This window comes from Haliaeetus leucocephalus, unplaced genomic scaffold, assembly GCF_000737465.1.
Source record: "Haliaeetus leucocephalus isolate CR32 unplaced genomic scaffold, Haliaeetus_leucocephalus-4.0 Scaffold751, whole genome shotgun sequence".
NCBI lineage: Eukaryota > Metazoa > Chordata > Aves > Accipitriformes > Accipitridae > Haliaeetus > Haliaeetus leucocephalus.
The window spans coordinates 19,337,392-19,360,494 of record NW_010973187.1 but is presented as its reverse complement, the minus strand read 5'-3'; the positions used below and the strand labels follow the sequence as shown (position 1 = coordinate 19,360,494).

Here is a 23,103-nt window from a genome sequence, read left to right as displayed (position 1 = left end):
TCCCCCCACCCCCCCTTGCCGCCACCCCGGGGGCCCCCCCCCCCCCCCAAAAGCAGCACCCACCTCCCGGGGGCCCGTGGGAGCTCGGGCCAGGCCGAGGCGATCCCGAAATCCCGAGGGAGGAGGGATGGACGGCGGGTGGCACTTGGCACCCAGGGGACAGTGGGGACAGAGCAGCGATGGGACCACAGCCAGGGGACACGGAGAGCACCCAGCACCGGGCACAGCGCTACCCTGTACTGGGCAGAGTGGGGGGCTACTGGTGTGGCACGGGGGCCACCTGCTGGGCAGAGGGGACAGTGCCACCCCCAGCTGACCCTAAAAGCTCCCCTAAAAGTGGTGGTGGTGTGACACAGCAGGGGTGCCCCCCCCCCCTTCCCTGATCCCTCCCCAGGGCAAGGGGCAGAGCCCAGAGGACTGGTGGTCCCAGGAGGTGGCAATGGGACAGGGTCTCCCCGGCCCCCCCCCGGTCCCCAGCATCACCCGAAGGTGCCCTGGGCTGCCAGGCTGGGTGCTGGCAGCAGGTGGCACTGGTAGGACACGGACCTGCCACCCTGTCCCCAAGCTGGGTCTTAGGGGTGACAAACAGCTACAGACAAATCTGGAGTTAGTGAGTTAGACCAGGACGAGGACAAGCCATATGCCAGGCTGCTGTCCCCTTCCCTGTCCCACCCACAGCCCCAAAATGCCAGCTGGGGGGTCCTCGAACTGCTCCCGGTCACACCCCCTGTATACATTACCCTGATCCCCATGTCACGTCAAGCCAAAATTACCTGTGATTATACAGAAAACAGCCACCTCTGCCATAATTACCGGTCCAGGACACCAAACACGGCTCCCACGATGGCTGCGGTATCTCAGGCAGCATTACCTGTAACGACTTGTCCTGCTGCGAGAAGAGACCTTGAAAGAAATTTACCCTATGAGGCCATGCGGGTGGAGGGATGGGGAGGGACAGATGCCCCGTGGCTGCGCTGATCCCTCATTTCCAACCCAAGACCCTAAAAATCAGCTTCGGTGCTGAGGCTGCGGTCACCAGGCATGGAAGGACATAATCACCCAGCCGCTTGCAAACAGCTGGAGAAGGAGCTGGCTAGCCTGAGCGCTACCATCAGCGCGTTGGGTATGTGCAACAACCGCTGCTGCCACCTCCAGCAGTTCATCTCCAGGCAGAAGATGCCCTGGAATGGCTTTGATCTGGCGTAGATGGGCCACGGGTGAAGTCGTGGTGGGATGCAGAGTCAATGGCGCAAAGTCCAGGGTCTTTCCTGCAAGACCAAGCTCTCGGCGATCAAGCACCAGCCAAACTTCAAGGTATATACATATTTTATTTTAAAAAAAGTTTACAGTTCTTTAATTATACACAACTATTGGAGAGGTTATACTCTTAGAGAAGAGGCATTTATGTCAGGGTGGCTGATGTGCCCACTACATCAACAACGCAAGAAAAAGAGGAGAAAAAAAATAAAGAGCCGACTCAAACAACGGGCAAGACACTCCTGATCTCTTCAAGTATCACACGATAGGTACCACACACAGGCAGTAAAATCATGGCCATTTCTCATGCTGCAAACACCCCTGCTAAAGTGCCAGCAGAACTTGGATGAGAAAAAAGAAGCAAAAAGAGAAAATTGTCAAACACCTCCCAGCCTTCCCGATGGTCTGCGAGGAGGGTCCCTGCCGATGGACGACACCCGCCAGGCGGGGATGGGAAAGGGAGCCCCGTCTCTCCGGCACGCATTAAGGGATGGGTAGACACGTAAAGAAGAAAGAGATGGCTTGGGGTTCAACCATGGACATGGTGGAGGCAGGAGGACAAGCCTATGCCATACCAGGCTGATGGCAAAGCTCTGCTCCAGCCTGTCCCCGCGCCGGCAAACTTCTGCATCCGCCAAACCGACCTGTGGGTCAGGAAAAACTCGGCATAGAGGGTCACTGACCAGCCCCGAGTGTCACCATCGAGGGTCATGGCAACTCAGTTTTTCATGTCACGCAAAAACCTCGACGGCAAAAGGAGAGGTTACAGGACTAGAAGCCAAAGGTTGTTTCCAAAACAGCGCCAAGGGGCTGTGGCAAATTTTGGTAGCAGGGAAATCAACCTGGGGTCCATCACGGACTGGCTGAGAAATTCCCATCACACTGACAGAGCACAAGGTGACAACAGCACTGTTTTTTGAAGAAGAAAAAAACGCCCTCAAGATGACCAAAATAAGAGCTATCTTGCTTCAATATGGCTCCACCTTTTCTTCCAGACTACATAGGTGTAAGTTTTATTTACAAACTGTTTGTGAGGGGGAAGTTTCTTTTGGGAGAAGGAGGAAGATTTGGAAAAAAAAAGAAGTGAAAAATGATGGAGGGGAAGAAGCAGAGGGGTGCAAGGTGGGCAGGAGCAGGCATTCCCGACCCGCAGAGCGGACCCCAGCCCACCTCATCCCCTGGAAGCATCTTACATCCAGGACAGACATTTTTACAAGCAGCATTTTGGCAGCCTCTGTGCCGAGGCGGTGAGTTTTACCACAGCTCAGGAGTGGTGGGAAGAGCCGGGGACACACGTTTTCACAGCTCTAGACCCCTTGAGCCGTCAGCTTGGACAAGCCCCGCGAGTCCTGCTGCGTTCTTGTACCCGGGTCAGGAGCTGGCCCTGCCAAACTGCGGCTTTACTGGTATTTTTGGGGGGGAAGCCCTGATTAGCAGAATATGCGTTTCACAAAAGGAGGGGGGAACATGTGAGCGGTTTGATACACTAAATCCGAGTGAGGGGATGGAGTGACGGGGAAGAAAAACCTGCAAAGGAAGGGGGATGAGGTAATTAGAACACTATTTTTATACAATATTGAAAAAATACAAATTTTTATTGTGATTTTTTTGTCTTTTTTTTTTTTTTTTTTTTACCTTTTAAACTGATATCACCACCCAGCACTTACTCTACTCCTAAGTAGCACCTACAGTAAAGGTTATAGCACAAGCAAACTGCTAGGTCAGCAGGTAAGCAAGTTAAACAGTGCCAGCAAAACGTGGCCCCTCCCTCCCCAAAGTAATGAGAAAAACAGCGTGCTAGATAAGAGTTAAGTACACCATTACATGTTAAATAGTTAATATTACCCTTCCGACAAGCCACAAATGCTAGATAGAGAACTTCAGCACAGTCACTAGCCACAGCCCTAACATTACTGCTTTAAAATAAAAAGGGAAAAAGGAGAGGAAAAACCTTTGCTTCATGCCCGTAATTAACATAAAGGAAATTCTTTGTATATTTTTATTAAGGAAAATCATGCTAAAGCAAAATGGTACTTTACGAGGTTTGTTCTTTGTTTTCCAAAAGAAAAAAAAATTTGATTGTGCTTTATGAATTAGAAATAGGATTGTAACCTTCCAACCCCAATGACTCAAAACTTGGTGGCATTTCTAAAGAAAAAAAGAAAACAAACAATTCTGGGAAAATGACAAATGTACCAGTCTGACATTCAAAACTCTGCTCGAGAGTTGCTCAGGGTGGGTTGATTTTTCCATGCACTGTCCTGTAGGTTGCACCACAAATAAAGACATCCTGTCCAAACCCCTCCAAACCCCAAAAGAATACAGCAGGTAACATTCAGCCTTAAAAATCCATCTTAGTTTGAATCTCCAATGCACAATTATCCAAATTGAAGTATACCGGCATCCCAGGTAGACATTTACTGTATTAGATTTCATAGCTTTAAAACAAACAAACAAAAATCTCAGCTTGCTGAAAGACACCAGGAGAAATCAAACATTTCAATTCACAAGCATCCTGGAAAAAAAAACAACAAAACAACCCAAAACAAAACAGAGCAGATTCACTTGCTTCCTCAGTTGGTGCTTTTAGGCTTTTTTATTCATCTCAAATTTTTCTAGATCATATTCTTTGTTAACTTTTAAGAAATTTTAATCCTGTTGTACACACACAAGCAGATGGCTACCAAGCTGGTGCAGAAGGGGGAGGAAAAAAGGAAAATAAAATCAGTGCCGATGGATTCGTGGACTACAGCCAATGGGCCAATCGTCGTGGATCTGAAGCTCTCGGCAAGGCTAATCCATCTGGTCAGAGGACCCTCTTAGGAGATGGAGAGTGTTTGCGAGGTGTTTAACCATACTTCAAGCAAGAGAAAAAAAAAAGCAAACTTGAAGCCATTAAAGGGCAGCAGTTTCAAAACTATGACAAAGTAAGAGTTTGACTTCACATGTGCTCCAGCTAAATCAAAGCACTGTTCAGAGAGCATCGTTTGTGGTGGTTTTTTTTTTTCCTCCCGAAAAGGGAACAGCTCGTAATCCAGACCAAGAAAGTGAGTAACATCCAGATGAAGGCTTTCAAAAGTCCCAAAAGCAAATAGACCAGTGGTTGTCAGTCCCTACAGTTCAGAAGGGCAGGCAGGAGTCCACATATAAAAACGGACTTAAAATCCAAGTCAAAATTTTTAAGCTTCAATGCTCTGAATAGCTCCATGCATTTGTATTGTTTGTTTTTCTTTCTTTTTTTTTTTTTTTAATGTGACTCCACATAAAATACGATCAGCAAGGTTGACCTGAAGGAGCACCTTTTATTCCACTGTCTGATCTACTCAGTTAGTATATCATCCCCCAGATTTTATACTTTGAGAAAACGCTGTTCCATGTTAGCATCCAAGGTGGCGTCTTTGGAAACATCAATAAGAAAGCAAACATCATTTTGCTAACTCCCTACCTACCAGGGCAGCTGTTTTAGCTGACAGTTCAGTAGCACACAAGTTGACTTGGCCAAATGGAATTTGAATGCATGCATTCGGGCTGCATATTGCTACCAAAATGGAATGTGGGAATATGCTATGCACCTCGGGTTCGAGAAATGACCAAGAAAATCAAGATCTAAAGGGTGATATATATATATCAATGCTATTATTCATAAAAACCTTGTTTAGTAATAAAAAAAATTGCTTTGTTTAAATATGAATATTATAGTCTGCTTCTCATGGTTAGGAAATTAGAGTCTCTCTGAAAAGCAGGTTGCCTCTTCTACTACAACTCCATATCCTGAGCCTCATCTTCCGAGAAGTCAGACATGGAGCTCTCAGACGAGCTGTCCCCGGTGCCTTCTTCCTGTTCTTTTAGTGCTTCTTCTGTTGCATATTTCTGAATGTATTCTGTATGTGACAGAAAAGAAAAGACATATAAGCAGCATATATTCAACAGTCAGTGAATGAGTGAACTATGACTAAAGGCTGGTTGGATCACATCATGTTTGATAAGTCATATAGATTACCATATTTCTCAGGCCAAAGGCAGCATTGTCCAACAACAGCTGATGGAGACCTTAGAGACGTGTAAGACCCTTGGAAACAAGTATGATCCCAAGGCTCCTATGTCAGTGTCACACATGCTCGTAGCTGGAAACAATCTAAGTCCTCCCCGGTACGGTGTATCTCACTTAATAGGACAGGATTCAATTTACTGCTGAAATGGGAGCTACTATGGTGACCTAGAGAACAAGCTTAAAAGACATCAAGATGTCACTATATAGCCTGACTTTAAGAAATGAAGCTCTGAGAGTTTAAACTGATAGGGCAGAACCACCATCAACAAAACCAAGCTGAGAGCCAGACTGAACTTCCAGGCTAAACTCTGCAGAAGCAGAGTGTAAAGAAGGATGGACAGAGAACACAGATCAGAAGACCACTGCAGGAATAGGTGCACTGGTGGTTTTGCTTTGTTTGGGTTTTTTTGTTGTTTTGTTTTTTTTTTTAATAAAAAGCAAAAGCTCCCTCCCCCAGCCCTAAAGTAAATACAGGTCTGCCCCAGGCACTGTTTTCAAAACACAAGTCTTGCAACCTGCTTCGCATCGGACAGCAGCCATAGGATTAGCTGAGAAGGACCCGCAGGCAGCCCTCCGTGGGGAGAAGGGCCACCGCACTGCAGGTCACTGATGGAAACCGTGTCTCACAGCGGGGTCCAAACCACACTGGCTCTAGGCACCCAGATCAACACCCTGAACTTCAGCCAGGAGGAAGCAGGAAGCTGTACAGCAAGCAGGAAAACTGGTTTACTGGGATTCCTGCAGGCAAGTAAAGTAACTGCTGCCAACTGTGGCTTGTGTGGCTTCCACAGTCGCCTCCATGCAGGGGGACAGAGCAAAAAGGCAACACAAAGTGGATCAGATCACTCAGACCAAGTCTGGCAATCCCTTTCCTTCCTTTGTGGCCGCAGAAGGCTCCCGCAGTGTCACCTCCGAGATCCGAGGAGGGGCTGGTGTCCCCAGCAGGCAGGCCACCTTGAGCAGAGAAAGCCTATTCCTTACACACATGCAGGTGTGCAGAGTGGAGCAAGGGTGAAAACTTGGCACAAAACTGGGCTGAAGAAGGGGTGCTCAGCCTCAGCTTCAAGTCTTCCTCTTATTTATCACCTCTTTTCCACCCTACACTGAGAAAGCGGCTTCATAGTATGAAGAAGTGATGTAACTTCAGTATCCCGACAGCGCTTCCTCCACACTGCAGGTCACGCACTTAGGGGAGGAGAGAGGTGTTGTGGTCACACTGCCATTGGGGAATTCCAGTTGCAAACTTGTTATCTTTCCAGATACGAAGGTACTAAAATACGACAAAGCCTCCTCCAAACAGTAGTATTAAAAAAATTAAGAAAGAGGGAATACCACCATCCCTTTGCGCTCAAAGATGAGCCCGTGCACGGAAATGTGAATGTCACATCCCAGTCCCAGCCCAGCAGCCATCCCAGCTGTATGTTCTTTAGTTCCTCCCAGGGAACGAGTTCCACAAGCAGCACCTCTCCTCCAGGAACACAGATGACTGCTTTTTATTCCATACTCTATCTGCAGGTGGATACACAGACAAAGCTGTGGGAGGATACATCTAACGCCAGATAACCAAGTGCTACAACCCAGGTATTAAAGACTGTGCTTTGCAGAGCCTGGCTGTTCTTAAAGCCTCTTTCCCTCTGCGCTTCCATCCTTCAGCCTACTGGAAGGGACAATACTCTGCAAGAGATCTGCATCATCATCATGGGTTTTTTTCTGCGTTTCTGGAGCTGACGTAAGGACACTGAGCCCAAACATGTTACTCTGGGTTCAGGTGTATAGTAAAGACAGAGCAACCTGAAGCCAACACTTCATGGAGGAGTTCCCAGGATGGAGCAGCTGGCAGCCTCGGCAGACCTGCTCCACCCTGGAAAAGTTGAGAGCGCTAGCTGGAAGGTGCTTCTGAGCCCAGTGAGCTTCAGCTTCTCCATCTAATGACGCACGCAGCTTCAGTCTGACTGTTTAATATACATTATTAACCTGCTCACTCGGACTACAGAAGCAGCTGTTCAAATCTGTTTTACAAGAACTTGTTAAGAACTGATAAAGTATTGAAGGCAGCTATGTAAACACTGGGAAGCAGGGAGCACTCAAGGTCTCGGATTGCCCTCAGGCTGCTGGAGCCCACGTGGTATCAACAGAAAAGCACCCTTGTGCTCCATCCTCAGGTCCTGGCCACCGAGAACCCCCGTCTTGGAAAGTGCTTGCCTGTGTCACCATGGAGCCTAGGCCCTGCCTGATCACATCTGCTGCCTGCACCGGAGAACAGGAGTTGCAGAGTCTGGGACAGGGGCCATCTGCCAAAATAGAAGGACACTGCAAGTGAGAAGAATTGGTGTGACAGACCCAATGGCTTAAAGATGAGAGGGACTAACTGAAGGAGGGACCCAAAAAAGCAGCGTGTCTTCACAGAATTTACACAGGAAGGTGGGCCGGCAGTAGATGACAAGCAAAGCTAAAGAGACGAGATGCTGACATGACATATCCTTGTAGCAGCTCCTCCCTTCCCATAGCTTTCCAAGAATTAATCCCTCTGGAAAGGGTGTTTGCCCAGATAAATTGTTATTCCTTACACAATCCAGCAAAGGGAACCCAAGCTCCTTTGCTGTAAGACTTTGGATGTCCTTGGATGACAAAGGCAACCCCTCACTGGGCACCTGAGAAATACATTCCCTCTACGCTTACCCCAAACCCAGCTAAACAACTGCTGTAGCTGCCTTGGGAGTCCCCAAACACAGTAGTCACGAGCCAGCAACCATGGCAGGACAGGAGGCCAGCAGCACTTCTTCAGTGGCTACTACTTCAAGTGCTCTCTGGGCCACTGGAGATTTGGACACGGAAGCCACTGTTTCCTACTGTTGGAAAAGGCCTGCTTGAGCCTAAGCTAAAACACAACTTGAAGCACTTCAAATTTAAAATACCATCTTCTACCCAGGAAAGCTACCAAGCCCCTGGGCTGGGTTTTTCTGAAGGTTTAATCTGGGAAACATCAAACTTCCAGGGAGCTTCTGTGCTGAATATTGTATTGAACTTGGATCTTCAGTCTACTAAGGGAAGAAAACGGCACCATCTAAATACTACTGACAAACCGTCCTCTGCCGAAGCCTGTTCACATCATGAAGGGAAAGCCTTGATGCTCCCACTCCTACCAGGGAAACACCACTTTGATTCATCTGTTTTTAAACCCTGGAGCAACAAGAACAAGCTGTGGTTGCTCCTCGTGGCTGGTATGTGCCTGTGAGCCATATTGGTGTTCAAAGGGCTCTACTGGAACTTCAGAGCTGAGATGTGGGATGGGAGAACTGCTCCCAGAGATGTCCTCTGCTCCCAGCAAACACTCAGCTTGCCCCTCAGTATCCTTCAGCTGCTGTTACTCACCACTGCCACCCTCCCAAAAGAAGTTTTCACATTAGAGCTAGCAAAGAGAAGGAAAAAGCAGCACACCCAGGAGTCAAGCACCAATTCCCAACAGCTCAATCTGAAGCCCACACTCTGGTGCTCTTGCAGTGATCAGGCAAGCCACCTCATTAAGGACTGCCAGGGAGATTTTAAAGGTGCACTTACTTGGCTCTGTGTCCATGAACTACTTCATCTACCTAAAGGCTCTAATGCTAAGAATCACAGTCTCCAGCTGTATATTGGTAATATTAATGGACATTTATAAGTTTCACAATAAATCCTTACTTGTTTGGGTCTGATACCAAGAATGACAGGAACTACAAATCTTGGGCCAGATCTCTAAGCCTATGCCCATTGCTTCACTACCACCATGTCTAACAACTGTTCTATGTGCTTATAACTAAAAAATGAAGAAAAGCAGCAATAAATTATGTATTTGCACTACTGAGTTTCCCAGAGCAGAGAAGCTGCTACAATCCATTGCATCAATTTTAACATGTCCAAGGCTATTTTTAAAAATGCTACAATATGAGGAATGACAGTGTTTAGCTCTATCTTATACTTGTCACGCAAGCCTGGGAAGAGACAGCAGAGGCAGGACTCTTGGGTATATGGAACACGAGACATGTTGCAAGCACTTAAAACTCCTTCCAGATCATCTTCACAGCCTGTACCTGGCTGGCAGGATGGAAACGAGGGAGCAGACTATCCCATTTAGCCTCCCTGAGGGATGTCCTCAGATCTTCCTTGAAGCACCTGCTGTTGGCTAGCATCAGTTTATTCGCTTTTTTCCAAGGGTTTATCTTTTTTTTATTCCTGTTTCATTAAAGCATAGAGGACACCCAAAGTATCCCTTGTGTTGGCCCTGGAGATTTTATCTGACAAACCATTTTGCCTGGAAGCTTGTTCACATGAAAAAACAGGTGACAGACTTCAGGATACTGAGCAGGCCAGATCTGCAGGGTAGTTCTTGCGATCCTGTCGTGCAGCTGACAGAGGAGTCAAGCAAAGTGGGCTGAATAACTCAGTATTTAAATCACAGCTTTACTTGGCCTCATTTGTAGTTCCACCCTCAAACAAAAATTGCAGCTGATGAAGAGTCATTTTGCATCTGAACAAAGTGACTCGAGGTTTAACCACTCTGGAGTGACGTGGCAGAGCTGATGGAAGGACTCCACCACCAAATCCCACGTCCTTCTGGGATACCTGCGCTCTCCAAACACCAGTAAACTTTCACAATGCTCCGTTAGGAAAGCTGCTACACCACCTCACACCAGGAAGGCGATTAGATTGTGCTGCTCATGGAGGCTCTCCTTGCTGAACAGGCCCTGCAAACCTTTCTGGCAGGGCTCCCACAGACAAACAAGTCTTATGGTTATTCAGTAACAAAAAAAAACCCCCTAAAATCAGGCAGTCATGGCCTCTTAAAAACTTAGTTGAAGACCAAATCTGGGCCAAAGGCTGTAAATTTCCCACTGTTAGATTAAAGGCTGATTGTGTTCACTGGATCAGGGAAGAAATAAAGTTCATGGCTTTGCCATAGGCCTGTCACATCAGGAAATGGTGCCCTGCTCCTGTTTGCAGGCAGCTGATTCTAGGGAAGGCAGAGCACAAATTTAAAGCACAATTCTTATTTTTTATTTCTTACGTTTGCAAGACTAATTCAATTTGTGTTTCACTTATCAGCTTGCTAGGACAGTCCTTCTATCACCAGGTTTATCCAAAGTATTTGAGAGTCCTTACTGGGAGCCTTCCCTAATCCCAACGAAGTTGTCCTGGTTTCAGCTGGGATAGACTTAATTGTCTTCCTAGTAGCTGGTACAGTGCTGTGTTTTGAGTTCAGTATGCAAAGAATGTTGATAACACTGATGTTTTCAGTTGTTGCTAAGTAGTGTTTAGTCTAAAGTCAAGGATTTTTCAGCTTCTCAAGCCCAGCCAGCGAGAAAGCTGGAGGGACACAAGAAGTTGGGAGGGGACAGAGCCACGGCAGCTGACCCAAAGTGGCCAACGGGATATTCCATACCATGTGACATCACATCTCGTATATAAACTGGGGGGAATGGGGGCAGAGGGAATCACCGCTCAGGGATTAACTGGGTGTCAATTGGTGGGTGGTGAGCAATTGCACTGTGCATCATTTGTATATTCCAATTCTTTTATTATTACCGCTGTCATTTTATTAGTATTATCATTATTAGTTTCTTCTTTTCTGTTCTATTAAACTGTTCTTATCTCAACCCACGAGTTTTACTTCTTTTCCTGATTTTCTCCCCCATCCCACTGGGTGGGGGGGAAGTGAGTGAGTGGCTGCGTGGTGCTTAGTGGCTGGCTGGGGTTAAACCACGACAGAAGTACTGACTCTATTTCTCAGCCTTGTCTAGCATGTCCTTCCAATCCTTCCAGGACCAGAGACACCAGCACCCTCACCGGCTTTGCCAGTGCTCACATACCCTCACCAGTCATTGTTAATGTTTAGCCTGGGCTCCCCCAGCTGAGTTACACGCTTGTGACCACATCCTGCTCACACTGATCACAGGATAAATCATTCCCTTCTTCTTTGAAGGCACCTTTGACACAAAGCTCATAACCCTGTCTGGTCCTCTAGATTAAACTCTTCCAATTCTTTCCATCTCTCCTCTTAAGACGCATCTTCAAGACCATCTGCCCTTTTTACACCCTTTGAGACACTACTAACTGGTCTGCAGCTTTCTTAAATGGCAGTCTCTGAACCAGGCACAGCACTAATAAGCCTCGGCTTAACTAGGAAGTAGCATGGAATGAGTACTTGGCATTTACAAAAATTCCTGCTCTGTCACAGTACAAAAGTACTTTCTGCAACAGCATCACTGACTCCTTGATGGCTGCTCTCGGATCACTTTCCACAGAACTGCTAAGAAGCCACTTTCTATCTAGTAATTGTGCAACTGGATGCTCCCATTTCAGTTTAGCACTTTTCCTTGTCCCTTCTTCGGTCACACACCCTTTCTTCTGAATCGTTTCTCCGATCTCTCAAAATCATGTTGAATCCTAACCCAGTTTGCTTACAGCCTTCCCTGCTTAGGGTCTGCTAGTGATTTAAAAGCCCTGCTCCACATACTGCATACACCAGCTTTAGTCGTCAAGCAGCAACAGTTCATCCACCCCTTACTTCAGACTACCCCCATTTAAAATAGACAGGGATGCCATAATGGGAAGGAATGGGCACTGACACACAAATGTACAGCAAAGACCTCATTCCCCCAGGGTGGAATCACAGTAACACCACTCATTCTGCAATATGTTATTACACCCTTACCTTTAATTTTCTGTTTGTACTCTTCTGGTCGGTGGAGGTACATGGCTGCAGCGTCACCATTTAAAGGATCTATAGGGTTAGGATAGGCCAGCAGCTGGGGCAGGAACGATTCAAATATATTGGTGAGATCTGCAAGTGAAAGACACAATTGTTCATGTGCACAGACCCAGAGTCAGTACAATTAACCATCCTGCAAGCACCGGCACTGAAACAGCAGCGCAAAGCTTCAAGGGCAAATGCACCAACAATCTGGGCGCTAGTTAAAATAAAGGAAGCTGCATCAGGGAAAGCATATACATGGCTGATAAGAGAGCTGCTGCTGCTGGAGGTATGCTGCAGCTCCTCAGCTAACTGCACAAACTACCTGACATCCCAAAAACGTAGATACAGGTATCTGTGGGTTAAACAAAGCAGTCGAAGGACACAATTGCCTTGTTTTCCACTGAGGCTCAGCCCTGGCTTAAAAAAAAAGGAAAAAAGAAAAACAAAGAGCACTGTGCTTCACCCCTCACTGAACTGTTCTCCTATTTCTGCATCCTTCTATTGCCATCTTTAAATGTCTCATGCTCCATGGCTAAATTGACATACCTCAAGCATAAAACATCTTCCAGAGTGCTTTAGATGATTGTGTTAATAGAAAGAGCAACCAACAAGTCCCTCCTCCAACCCAAAACAATTTGCAGAATGTGAAGCGCTCACATTAACACCTTGGTGCCAGTTGGCATCTGTCGCTAAATAATCCACAACAGGAAACATACTTCTGGTGCCTATGAGTAACTGTGGACACACGAAACCCTCTTCCCACATCCCTAAGATGACACACTTCAGCAGTGGGGGTGTTCAGAAACAAGCCCTGCATCATCATTTCTCCTTGGGGGCTTCACAAGGACCATGTACACCCACGCAGAGAAGAGATTAAACCCCCAGTGCAGGGCTGTGTGCCAGGTTTCACTTTAGCCACTGGAGAGCTGCTGATACAGGCAGACCAGCATTCGCTGTGTGGGGTTTTCTGTTGGGTTTTGTTTGTGAATATTCGACACATCTTTCATCAGGATCCCACTTTCCCCCCTAATTAAAGGGAGTGTCTCTTTCCTGGTGGCAGAGAAATCCTGCCTGTGGATGAGCATCACCCATCCCCTCTAGCATGGATCAAAGCGGAGCTGTCAGAAGGGAAGCCCAACGCTCCCGAGGATCCATCAGATGAGCAGTTTAGCCATCTCAACCTTCCTCGTACAGGAACAAGGCTGTGTCACTGTTCCTGAGCCCAGCCACCACTGAGCCTCATGGAGCTACTAAATTCAACCAGACCTGACAGTGGGCAGGGATCTCAGAGCCCTTAACTTTCTGAAAGATTAATGAAAAATGTGTGGGCAGGTAGGGGGGGAGGAGATCTCCGAGTCCTAAACAGGAAGAAAGGCCATGGCTTCATATACTCAGGAGCATAGGGTTCATTATAGCTGATACTGCATCACCCAACTGCAAAAAGTAATGACATTGATTGCTATGGATAGCGATCGGCTGGTCTCTGCTATACAGGGACACCACTAGGAAATTAGGTGGTTTTACCCTGAAATCTCTTTCTGCTATATAGAAGCTGTCGCCCCTTCCAATATTGGCTGAGGACAGCGATGAAGCACTTCAGAGCGCACACAGTGCCTTGACCAAGTTTGCCACAGCTGGCACACTGAGCAGCCAGGTGCCACCAGCTTCTTCTAGGATGAAGCACAACAGCAACTGGAAGAAGGATCCTAATCTAAAAAGGTACCACAAACAACAGTGAGAATGCTCTGTAAGAATACTTTCTGCCATGGTAGTGGCTTGTTCTTGGTAAACCAATTAACCCTCCTAGGGAGCGGGTTCAGACACCATCAGCAATAAGTTGGGTCAAGTCTCTGCAAGGAGCAGGTTTAGATCAAGTCTTTCTCTGTGGCCGTTAGACAACTAAACTGTCATGTAGGCTGAGCAAGCAGGGCCCTGGGAGGCCATCACAGCTCACAGGACACACTGCAGGGATTCTTCTTTTTTTAAGAGACCTCAGTAATTTCCCCCTTCTTTCAAATCCTCCAAAGTGGCACTGGCTTAGCAGGAACTAGTTGAACACATGCAGGAAGCCTAACCACAGCGCTAAAGACTCGATACGTCATTAAGGATGGAGAGGGAATTTAACCACAAGGTCTTCATGAACGTATTGGTAGCTATTCTGGGTCTCTTCCACCTTAGTTATTCCTTGAATTATCAGACCTATTTCCTCTGCCAGCGCAGGAGCACTCCGGTTTAAAGGGGTGACGCTCCCAACAACACAGCTGTGCTGAGAGGCACCAAGGAATGTTATTTCCCCCTTTTCATTTCATGTTCAGAAATGGGCCACCTCCTTATTTCACATAAGGAGGCAAAGCCCTGTAGTGAAGAGGTGACGTAGGCACTCTAGTGTTGATGACTTCCGAGGGAAGGGGCAGAGCGAATGCAGTCACCCCAGTGTCCGGCTTGCAGCTTCAAGGCATCCTGCAGCAAGGCAAGGGAAGTTTGCAATAAGATGACTGTCAAGCGATGCACTTTCTAATGCCAAGTTTCACCAGTTACTGTGGAAGGTGCTCTGTACAGAATACACATCTGATACCTTCAAGTTGCCTAGCACCTATCACTGATACCACAAGGAAAAATGCAAAAGATTTTTGCAAGCTTGTTGATATTAATACATCACTAGCGTAGTAAATCCCAAGCTGTTTTTTCTACCTTTAAAAGCAACAATGATGACAAAAAATACAGCAGTGCTCATTAGAAAAACTCTCACAGAAAGCCTTCCTATGAAATTGTTTGGAAATAGTGCAGAAACCTCACTGTGGCTGTCTGGGAGAGTATGCTGCAGAACAGGGAGGCTATCCATGCGTGGCTTCCAAAGCAGAACCCACAGTGCCAGAGCACAAAACCACCACCACAGTTACACTGGAGTGATTTTCTTTTGTCCAGCGATCCCCACAATCTGCAGGTGGCATTTAAGACTGTGGAACAGCAGCACATGCTGCACTGAGCTAGATTCTGCTGCTGGCTGAACCATGCAGGTTCATCCCCAGCAGAGGGCTTGGTTTGCTAACACCGCTTTAATTCCTCCGTCTCACATCAGATCCTTGCAGGACACAAGAGCATCTTCTTCCTCCATTAGCAACACCACCTGGGTCACGGCTAAGCTGATCTCTCACAACAAAACCATGTGAAGTGTACACCATGCATCTAGTAAACGAGGACTTCAGGCATTCTGACGAGGAGTAAAGTTCAGCAAGTTGCTATAGCAATTTCCCACCCAGGATTCACCAAGTCTAGTATTTCCTTACAAATTGTGCTTGTGAGGAAGGTAAAGTAGCTTGTCTCTCTAGCAACTGCTTCAAAGCTTCAACTTACATAGGTAAAACCAGTTTTTCATGGAAGAACGTGAAGGATTTGACGTGCACGTTCCCCTGAATACCCTTCCACAAAGCATAATTGGAACATCTGAAGTTCACATTTTTAAAATGCAGCCAACCTAGACTAGATACTCAGCTGTATTCCTTTTAACAATTTCAGCTTTCCCTAAATGCAATTTTAACGGGTCTTCAGCTACTGGCTGATCTTTTTATGTCTCTAAAAAGGACAGTTATAGCCAAAAACAACCTAATGGGAAACTCAAAACATTCTGCAGCAAGCAGTGCAGTCATTAGATGCAATACCACCTCTTAGCCTGCAACAAAATGATGCTGATAAACAGGAATGGTTTCTGGTGCCAGCTTCTGTAGAATTGGGATCATAGCCTTGTGCATGAAGAATACCAGCTTGAATGCACGTACAAAACATGGATGGGGTAACTGGAACTAGATTTCACTTTAGATACAGTCACTCTTCTCTTTCAATGCCGAATGGTGGCGGGGTGCTGTTGCGCAGCTGCCAGACAATGCCAAGCAATGGATTGAGAGATCCTTTGTAAGGTTTATGGAATATTTTTGCCTCTCTGGGATAAAAACAGGTTACAAAAGTATTTTCACATGAAAATGTTACTTTTCACGTGATTGTGGCTCAGTGAGGAGTCTAAAACTTCAGTTAAAAAAAAAAACAACAAACAATACAAAACCCAAAAGTTGGCCTAAGATCATCTGTCTCCAGCAAGCTGTGTTATGTTAACACACCAAATACGGATGTTCATGTGATCAGCTTGCGAGGAAATGCCAAACTCACCGTAGAGAGCTGTCCAAGTTTGATTGATTACATCTAGACATACAGTTCCTGACCTGAAACATATGGAAAGGATGGAATTAAACACAGTCACACTCAAAAATACTCTGGGGATTTAATACAATCTACCCCCTCCCTTTCCCTGCCCTGCTTCTGCCCCACTGTTTCAGATAAGCTATGATTTACTCCTACCTTGTGGTTAATAGAGGGGCAGCCTTTAACTACATGAATCTTCATACTCTGCACAAAAGAAAGTAAATTGGAGCCTTTACTGAATTAGTTGGTCCATATGGGCCTCTGCTGGAGAGACTGAAGCATAGGTGGCTCCCCTTAACAAACCTTCACTGAAAAAAATGTGGCAAAACATCTTATGTTTTGAAGAATTTTAGGATAGACGTGAACTTCAGCTAAAGAGGGAGCTATGGCTTAGCCAACGCTGTTCTTGTTGCTAGAAAGCCGGCACAATGCCAATGAGGAGGGGGACTGGCAACCTTGAATTTTCTGTAAAGGAAGCATGTTTCAATACCAAGACCACATCTGCAACAGTGTCTGCAGCATGCAGCTCTAGTCTTGCCCACAGCCTGACCCACTCCTGAAAGTTAACTTGCAACAAATCAAATCCCCCACTCTGGACTCTTAGATTGATGAAAGCATTATTCAACTCATCAGGGTATTACATGAAGCCAAAATACAGTTACAATTAGACAAACTCCTTAGAAAAACCACACACTAGGGATTTACTTACGCTTCGTCAATGTTGGGATGGAAAATTTTATTCATGAATCCTGCAAAGAGACACACTGGTAAATAGCAGAAAACAGCCAAAGAGGTTGGTTTTTTTGGTGGTGGTGGTTTTGTTGTTTTTTTTTTGGTTTTTTTTGTTTTTTTTACAAGAGAAGTCTGGAATTTACTGAACAAGGACTCATCTGACTAGTTTCAAAGAAAACCCAGCCTTAGCTATATATAGCTATGTAACCTTTAAAATACCAGGCAACATTCTGACCCTAGGGTCCTTCTCCATTCCCTCAAAATTCAGCAAAACCCTCTGCTTACAGTGCAACAGGACCGCAAAGGTTTTGTGGTTCAGTATTATCTTGAAAAGAACTGCCCATCAGCACAACTGAGCACCCACATCAGATGAAGTGTTTTTAAAAGCTGCAAGGATCTTCTGAGTAAACACAAAACTTAAGCTCAACATTTGCTTTAAGATTTTTTTTTTTTTTAATGTCTCCCAACAAAGATTTTCTATGAACTTGAAGCTGCAACATTAGTCTACATTTGTAAGCCATTCAGGGGCAGAGACTGGTGCAGAGAGCTAATACTTCAAGTTTTGCAGCAATACAGCAATTAATTCATCAGTTGGTACCTCTGGTCTCCTAGAAAAGAAAACAGCTCAAATGCAAGGTCTAGAATGAGAAAGCTCATCTTAGCTTTGTCCACATTTCAGACTTGTAGATTTGATAGTGCTTTCTTTCTTTGTTCTGACTTGCAAATTAAATAGTTAAAAAAAAAAATCCTGTGGTTTCAAGACTTACAACATCATGGTAGAAGATGCCTCACACTTTAAAGACTGCATCTGATAGCAGCAGCTAGAGGTAAGCTGGGTTCTCCAGCTGCCTACTTTAACCTCAATTCAAGGCAGATGGCACCTCAAAAACACTCCCTTCTTCTCCCACAAATAGTTTATAAAACAAATATATTAAAGGAATTGTAACACATCATACTTGGCACCATAGCCTGTGTAGAAGTAAAGCTTAGCCAACCCAAAAGGAAAGTTAAGTGTTTCAGACTATGGCTGGGAGTGCATGCAGAATCCAGCTTTCAAACTCTTCCCTTTCCTTTCAATAGGAGGAACCAAATACCTGGGTGCAGGACACATCCCCAGCACAGAATGGACACAGTACAGGGATACAGAACTGGGTTTTCAAATTATTTCACTACCAAATGGACTGAGTGCTATAAGCTTCTGCTGGCTTGTCTGAATCATTTGGGCTCTGCCCAGAAGGGCTACTGCAACCCTTGGTTCTGTACCAGGTTAAGCTGCTTCCAGATCTTAATGTTGATTTTTTTTCAAAACTTAAAATAACACCTTCTTTCCTCTGTTGTACCGCCATCCCGTAGCCTGTAAAGCCTTACAAACACTGCCCATGTGGGAATCACGCCTTTCTGCAATAAACAGAAATCTACATAAGCTAACAGCAACTATTTCTTCTGACAAAGGTCCATGTTTATAAAAATGGGTAAGAAATTCAGGTCTGGGATATTGACTCAACCCATTTAAAAAGCTCCTTCCAGGACTCAAAACACACAGAAATTTCCTCTCCAGAGCAGCCCAAAAAGCAAGCAAATGAAACACATCACTGTTTACAATTCAGCAAACTCCCTACTTTCACCATCTTTATCCAGCCACTCCAGGCGAGACACTGCAGCAGCACTGATCTACCATCTCTGCCTGAACAAGGAGTGATCGTGATTTGAGTGACAGCATGGTTCCCATCTGCGGTAAGAGCTGACATATGGATCTAACTCCCTTTCTTTCCATGTATTATGATACAAATATAATTTCATGTTTACTTGTACTGCTCGGATTTTGCATAAATACAACGCAAGGCTGAAACGATGCCTGGAGCCAGAAAAATCTCCAAAAGAACTGAGAACTACATAAACAACTCCACGCTAACAAGTGTCTTTCAGGAATACCTTGCCATGATTTAGCTTGAAAAACTGAAGCAGACTTAAAAAGGGAAGCTGTAGTTCCATCAAATATTTAAGTTATGGTGGCTCTCACAGGTTTAAATCAGGTCACAGATCCATTATGCTGGCACTGGAGAACTGCAGTGAGCACTGATCCCGATTCTAAATCCTGTCTCTCTCTTGGACGGGGGGGAAGTCAAGTTTCTGATAAAGCAGAATAGAAGAGAGGATGGGGAAGACACCAGGTAACAAGAACAGGATGGTTATGTGTAGACCTGCTGAGTAAAACACTCTTTATTCTGGTACCTAGGACACAGACCAGCTCTCTTTAACCCAGCTAGAAGCAGGCATCCCTCTGCCTTCTCTTATTTTGGTTTTCTGATCATCTCACCTATTTCCTAGGACCTTCTACCACAGCCACCTGCAGCTAGTTGGACAAGGCTGTGCTGCAAACCCACCTGTAAGGTTTTGGTCAACTCTTCGTTCACACACTTCAGCATTTAAGCTGCACTTGATATCCAGGGAGACGAGATTAGGTTGTCCGCTCAAGCAGCTCCTGTGCTAGAGATTTGTAATTCTTCTCTGTCATCTTTGCATTCACCCAGGCAAGGAACAATCCCCTCTTTCACACTGTCCTTGGTCTCAAGCTTTGCAAATTAAACAGTTGTTCTTCAAGAAAGGACACAAACATCCTCTCCCTGCACTTCTCATTTCCTAGGCTACTGCCACATCTTCTTGCAACTCTTCAAGGTCCCCCCCAGTCTCGTTCTACTAGAGACACAAAGTGCCCAGGCCAAGAGCAGCTCTGTTCATACCTTTCCTTTTCCTGACACAGAAACAAGTGCAAACTATTATCTCCTCCTTTATTTGAAATGTAAGTCACCTGCAGTGATAAAGCACTAACATTGCTCCAATAATACTGACTTGCTCTGTATTTATTTTCACAAATACAAAAGACAAAGCAAGCATAAACATCCATGTAAAAATGAAATTCCAATTTAAAGAGTAAGCCAGGAGTAAAAAAACCTCCCAAGCCAGCATAAACACTTGGGCAGGTTTATTGCCATAGTCGGATACAGCACACCCCGATAAATACAATGTGCAGAACTGCATGTGAGCACTCCATGAAGTGTACCAAGGGACAGGCTCTTGATTCTGGGTTCTCACCACAGCCTGGAGCATGAAGCTGAGGTCACAGCCTGAGCAGTTGTGATTCTGTGTGCTGGACTGGCTGTAAATACTTAACATTTTAAAACAATATTCACACTAAACCCTTGAAAAGCCAATGCTTAGGAGGAGTTTGAGCAGCAGAGTGGCTGCAGTTCACCCTTTCCATACAGAGATGTCAAGATCCAGGATTGCCTTTGACAGTAAAGCAGGACTGCATAAAATCCGTATGGACGAAAAGCCTTTGGGTGATAACAGAAAAAACCGTGTACATCCATAAAAGAGTGACACAATGAAAAGGGACACATCTGTTCCAATACTGGAAGACGCTGAGACCAACATGCAGATGCTGACCTTCAAAAATGCTGGTATTTCAGCAATAGCCCTGGAGTAATCACTTCTTGGGTTGACAAAGATCTCTGAAGAGAAGCACATTTTTAAATTAAAAATCAGCTAACTGAAAGGCTGTCAATCTTCCTTGGTGCTGCAAACACAGGAACATTCATAAAGCTCCAGCACCTGGACGTATTCCACTACAAAATGAAGTTCTCTTACCACACTCATGCACCAACCGTGGATGGGTCTGAACATCCAGGGCACTGACTCGCAGCTGGGTCAAAATGCTCACTTCGAGGATCAGGCCCTGCGGTTGGACGACAGCTCAACACGCTCTCCAGGTGAGCAAAACCACAGCGGAGAACCAGGGAGGAATTTCAGACTTATGCTGATGTCAACGTCTCTCTTGAACAGCTCCAGACTAAAGCTCCCAGGAAATGGCTACAAGGCACTGCGAGAACCAACGTGCTGTCGTAAGCTGCTTTGCCAGCAAGTTCTCCTCCAAGAGGCAGAGCCCAAATACTTGGATAACTTGGGGAACGCTGAGGACTCCCAAGGTAACTCTCATTCTCCTGTGGAGCCATTAGGCAGAAAGCTCCTGCAAGAGGTTGTTCCACATCAACTGCTCCCCTATCACTATGCCTATAGGGCCAGACTGTGATTTAGAAAGGGTGCCCTGCCTTGGTACAGCCACCATAGAATCACAGAATGGTTTGGGTTGGAAGGGACCTTAAAGATGATCTAGTTCCAAGCCCCCTGCTGTGGGCAGGGACACCTTTCACTTGCCCAGGTTGCTCATCTACGATTCAGGCAGAATGGACACGAAACTTGGAGATTAGAGGGATCAGAAACCTGGGCTGGGGACTGCCTCCTCACTCTTTCCACAGCTCCAGCTGCACAATATGCTGGCCCGCAGCAGCAAAAAGCTTTCTTCACTCCTCGGTGCTTCTCCTCCAAGTCAGGAACTGGCTGCAATCCAACAAGCGGTGCTTCAAAAGGTAGCCTGATGCTTATCTGAGCTCAAAGTACAGCCAGCTTAGCTGGTAGGTTAGGTGAGAGGTCCCCAAAAGAGACTTTTTTTCCTGCAGCACAGCTCTTCAAAGCAATGCTAGTGCTGCTAGCCCTGCAGAAGCACGTGGGAAGGAGGAAAAGCAGCATGCCAGCAAACACAGCACATCTCAGCCTCCCGGCTTTGCGTCTTCTTGCTCCGCGGGGAGTCAGCTACATGGCCGACCCACACCAGTGATAAATGCAAGATGACTTCCCACTGGCTCTGGGGAACGTGCCAGAGTGGAGCTGGTTTATATCCACTTAGCCATCCCAAATTCACCACTGCTTGCCCACGTGTCGGCTCTCTTTGCTCATAAAATAAGGCCAGCTGGATACTTCTCTACCTGAACAACTGTGACAGCAGATTCCTATCTGTGTACCACGGTGGTGCCAAACAAACAGCCAACAGGACAAGGGTATGTAATCACTCCTGACTTTTCAGTGCAGCAAGACTGACAAGCCTCAAAGTTTTATTTTTAATGAGTGATTAAGGCCAAGTCAGGAAACTGTTCAGACTGCCTGGCTGGCGAGGTGGGAAGGTGGTTACAGTCTCTCTGAAGCAGGATACAGTGAGTTTTAAATACCACACCAAATCAACATGGCTTGGGTGACCACCCAAGGCTCGGGGCAGAACTATGTGCACAGAGATCAGCACGCAAAAGAGCTTATGTACAGCACATAGAGGTCAAGAGCAGTGGTTTTCCTCTGCTTTTTTTAACCACTGGACAATCTACCTAATGGAAAAAGATCTTCCAAGTACTCGTGCAGTGTTACCAAACAGCCAAATAAGATTAGTCTAAACTTAATGTTAAACTACTTCCCCCTTCCCAAACAACCAAAAGCCTGCAAGGGAACATGCTCTTTTTTCTTTTTCTTTTTTTTCTTTGTTTTTTTTAATTTTTAAAAACACATTGCACTCATTTCAGGGACTACCTTCTTGTGTAACTGATCACAAGCCCGCCACACACCACAGGTTGAGAAACCATGGTAGGAGATGGGGGACAAGGCATGAGAGCAAGACCTCTGCTCCAGTCTTCAACTTAGTACCTGCTCCCCTCTGCGGACTGGGACAACTGGTTTAGCATGTGGCTGTTCCCCATTTGAAGGGCACAGGATCTGCCCACCTCAGAGGTGCGTACCTTGTCCAGCGCTCTCAGGTCATTAAGCTCTTGCTGGCAAAGTCAAGGATTTCTTTTTTATGAAACCTGGAGGTTAGGAGCCCATTCAGAGCACTAACAACCGAGTTAAATATAACACGGTGCACTCACCGTGGAGGCATTCACCGCACAGTGGTGGTGCGAGGTGCTGTGTAATGTCAGCTTGCTAACAGCAGAAGTAGAACAGTTTATGTTACCATACTCAAATTCTAGTAGCTTTCCAAAACAATACCATAAATAATTTTGCACCAGCTTCACGAGGAAAAGATCAGGACAGAAAAATATGGCTGTAGCTGATGGAATATAGTGGCAGAGCTATAAACTCTGGACCTCCTGCTCGGAGTGAATCACTGAGCGGTCCTTCTTGGAAGCGGAAAAGCAGTATCCACAAGCTTAGAGACTGGTGCTAAGAGCAGCAATCTCTGGAAAAACATGCAGAACTAGCACAAAGCAATTGCCCAATATCAGTTCATCTCATTGCTTAGGTGCACCATCACCTGATG

The 23,103-nt window shown here is 45.9% G+C and overlaps 2 protein-coding genes across 2 annotated transcripts in view; both read right to left on the bottom strand.

The window, feature by feature from the left end:
- Positions 1 to 2,892: 2,892 nt before the first annotated feature.
- Positions 2,893 to 22,308, bottom strand: UBE2H (ubiquitin-conjugating enzyme E2H). The gene is made up of 5 exons (XM_010581072.1): positions 19,349 to 22,308; positions 16,942 to 16,981; positions 16,200 to 16,252; positions 11,997 to 12,125; positions 2,893 to 5,138 (listed from the first exon to the last, which is right to left on the bottom strand). The coding sequence occupies exons 2-5, from the start codon at positions 16,974 to 16,976 to the stop codon at positions 5,014 to 5,016; spliced, it is 342 nt and encodes a 113-aa protein (XP_010579374.1). The 5' UTR covers positions 16,977 to 16,981; positions 19,349 to 22,308; the 3' UTR covers positions 2,893 to 5,013.
- ZC3HC1 (zinc finger, C3HC-type containing 1) overlaps positions 12,045 to 23,103 on the bottom strand; it is a 56,200-nt gene continuing 45,141 nt past the window's right edge. Inside the window, exon 11 of the mRNA XM_010581075.1 lies at positions 12,045 to 12,125. The gene's annotated coding sequence lies outside the window, so the exon portion shown is untranslated. The remainder of the gene's footprint in view (positions 12,126 to 23,103) is intronic.

Excerpts from the sequence above, each read along its gene's own strand:
- UBE2H (XM_010581072.1), bottom strand. The coding sequence starts at position 16,976 with ATGAATAAAATTTTCCATCCCAACATTGACGAAGC. Across the intron at positions 16,253-16,941 it reads CATCCCAACATTGACGAAGC|GTCAGGAACTGTATGTCTAG; the intron begins GTAAGTAAATCC and ends CATATGTTTCAG. Across the intron at positions 12,126-16,199 it reads AACTTGGACAGCTCTCTACG|ATCTCACCAATATATTTGAA; the intron begins GTGAGTTTGGCA and ends TTTCACTTGCAG.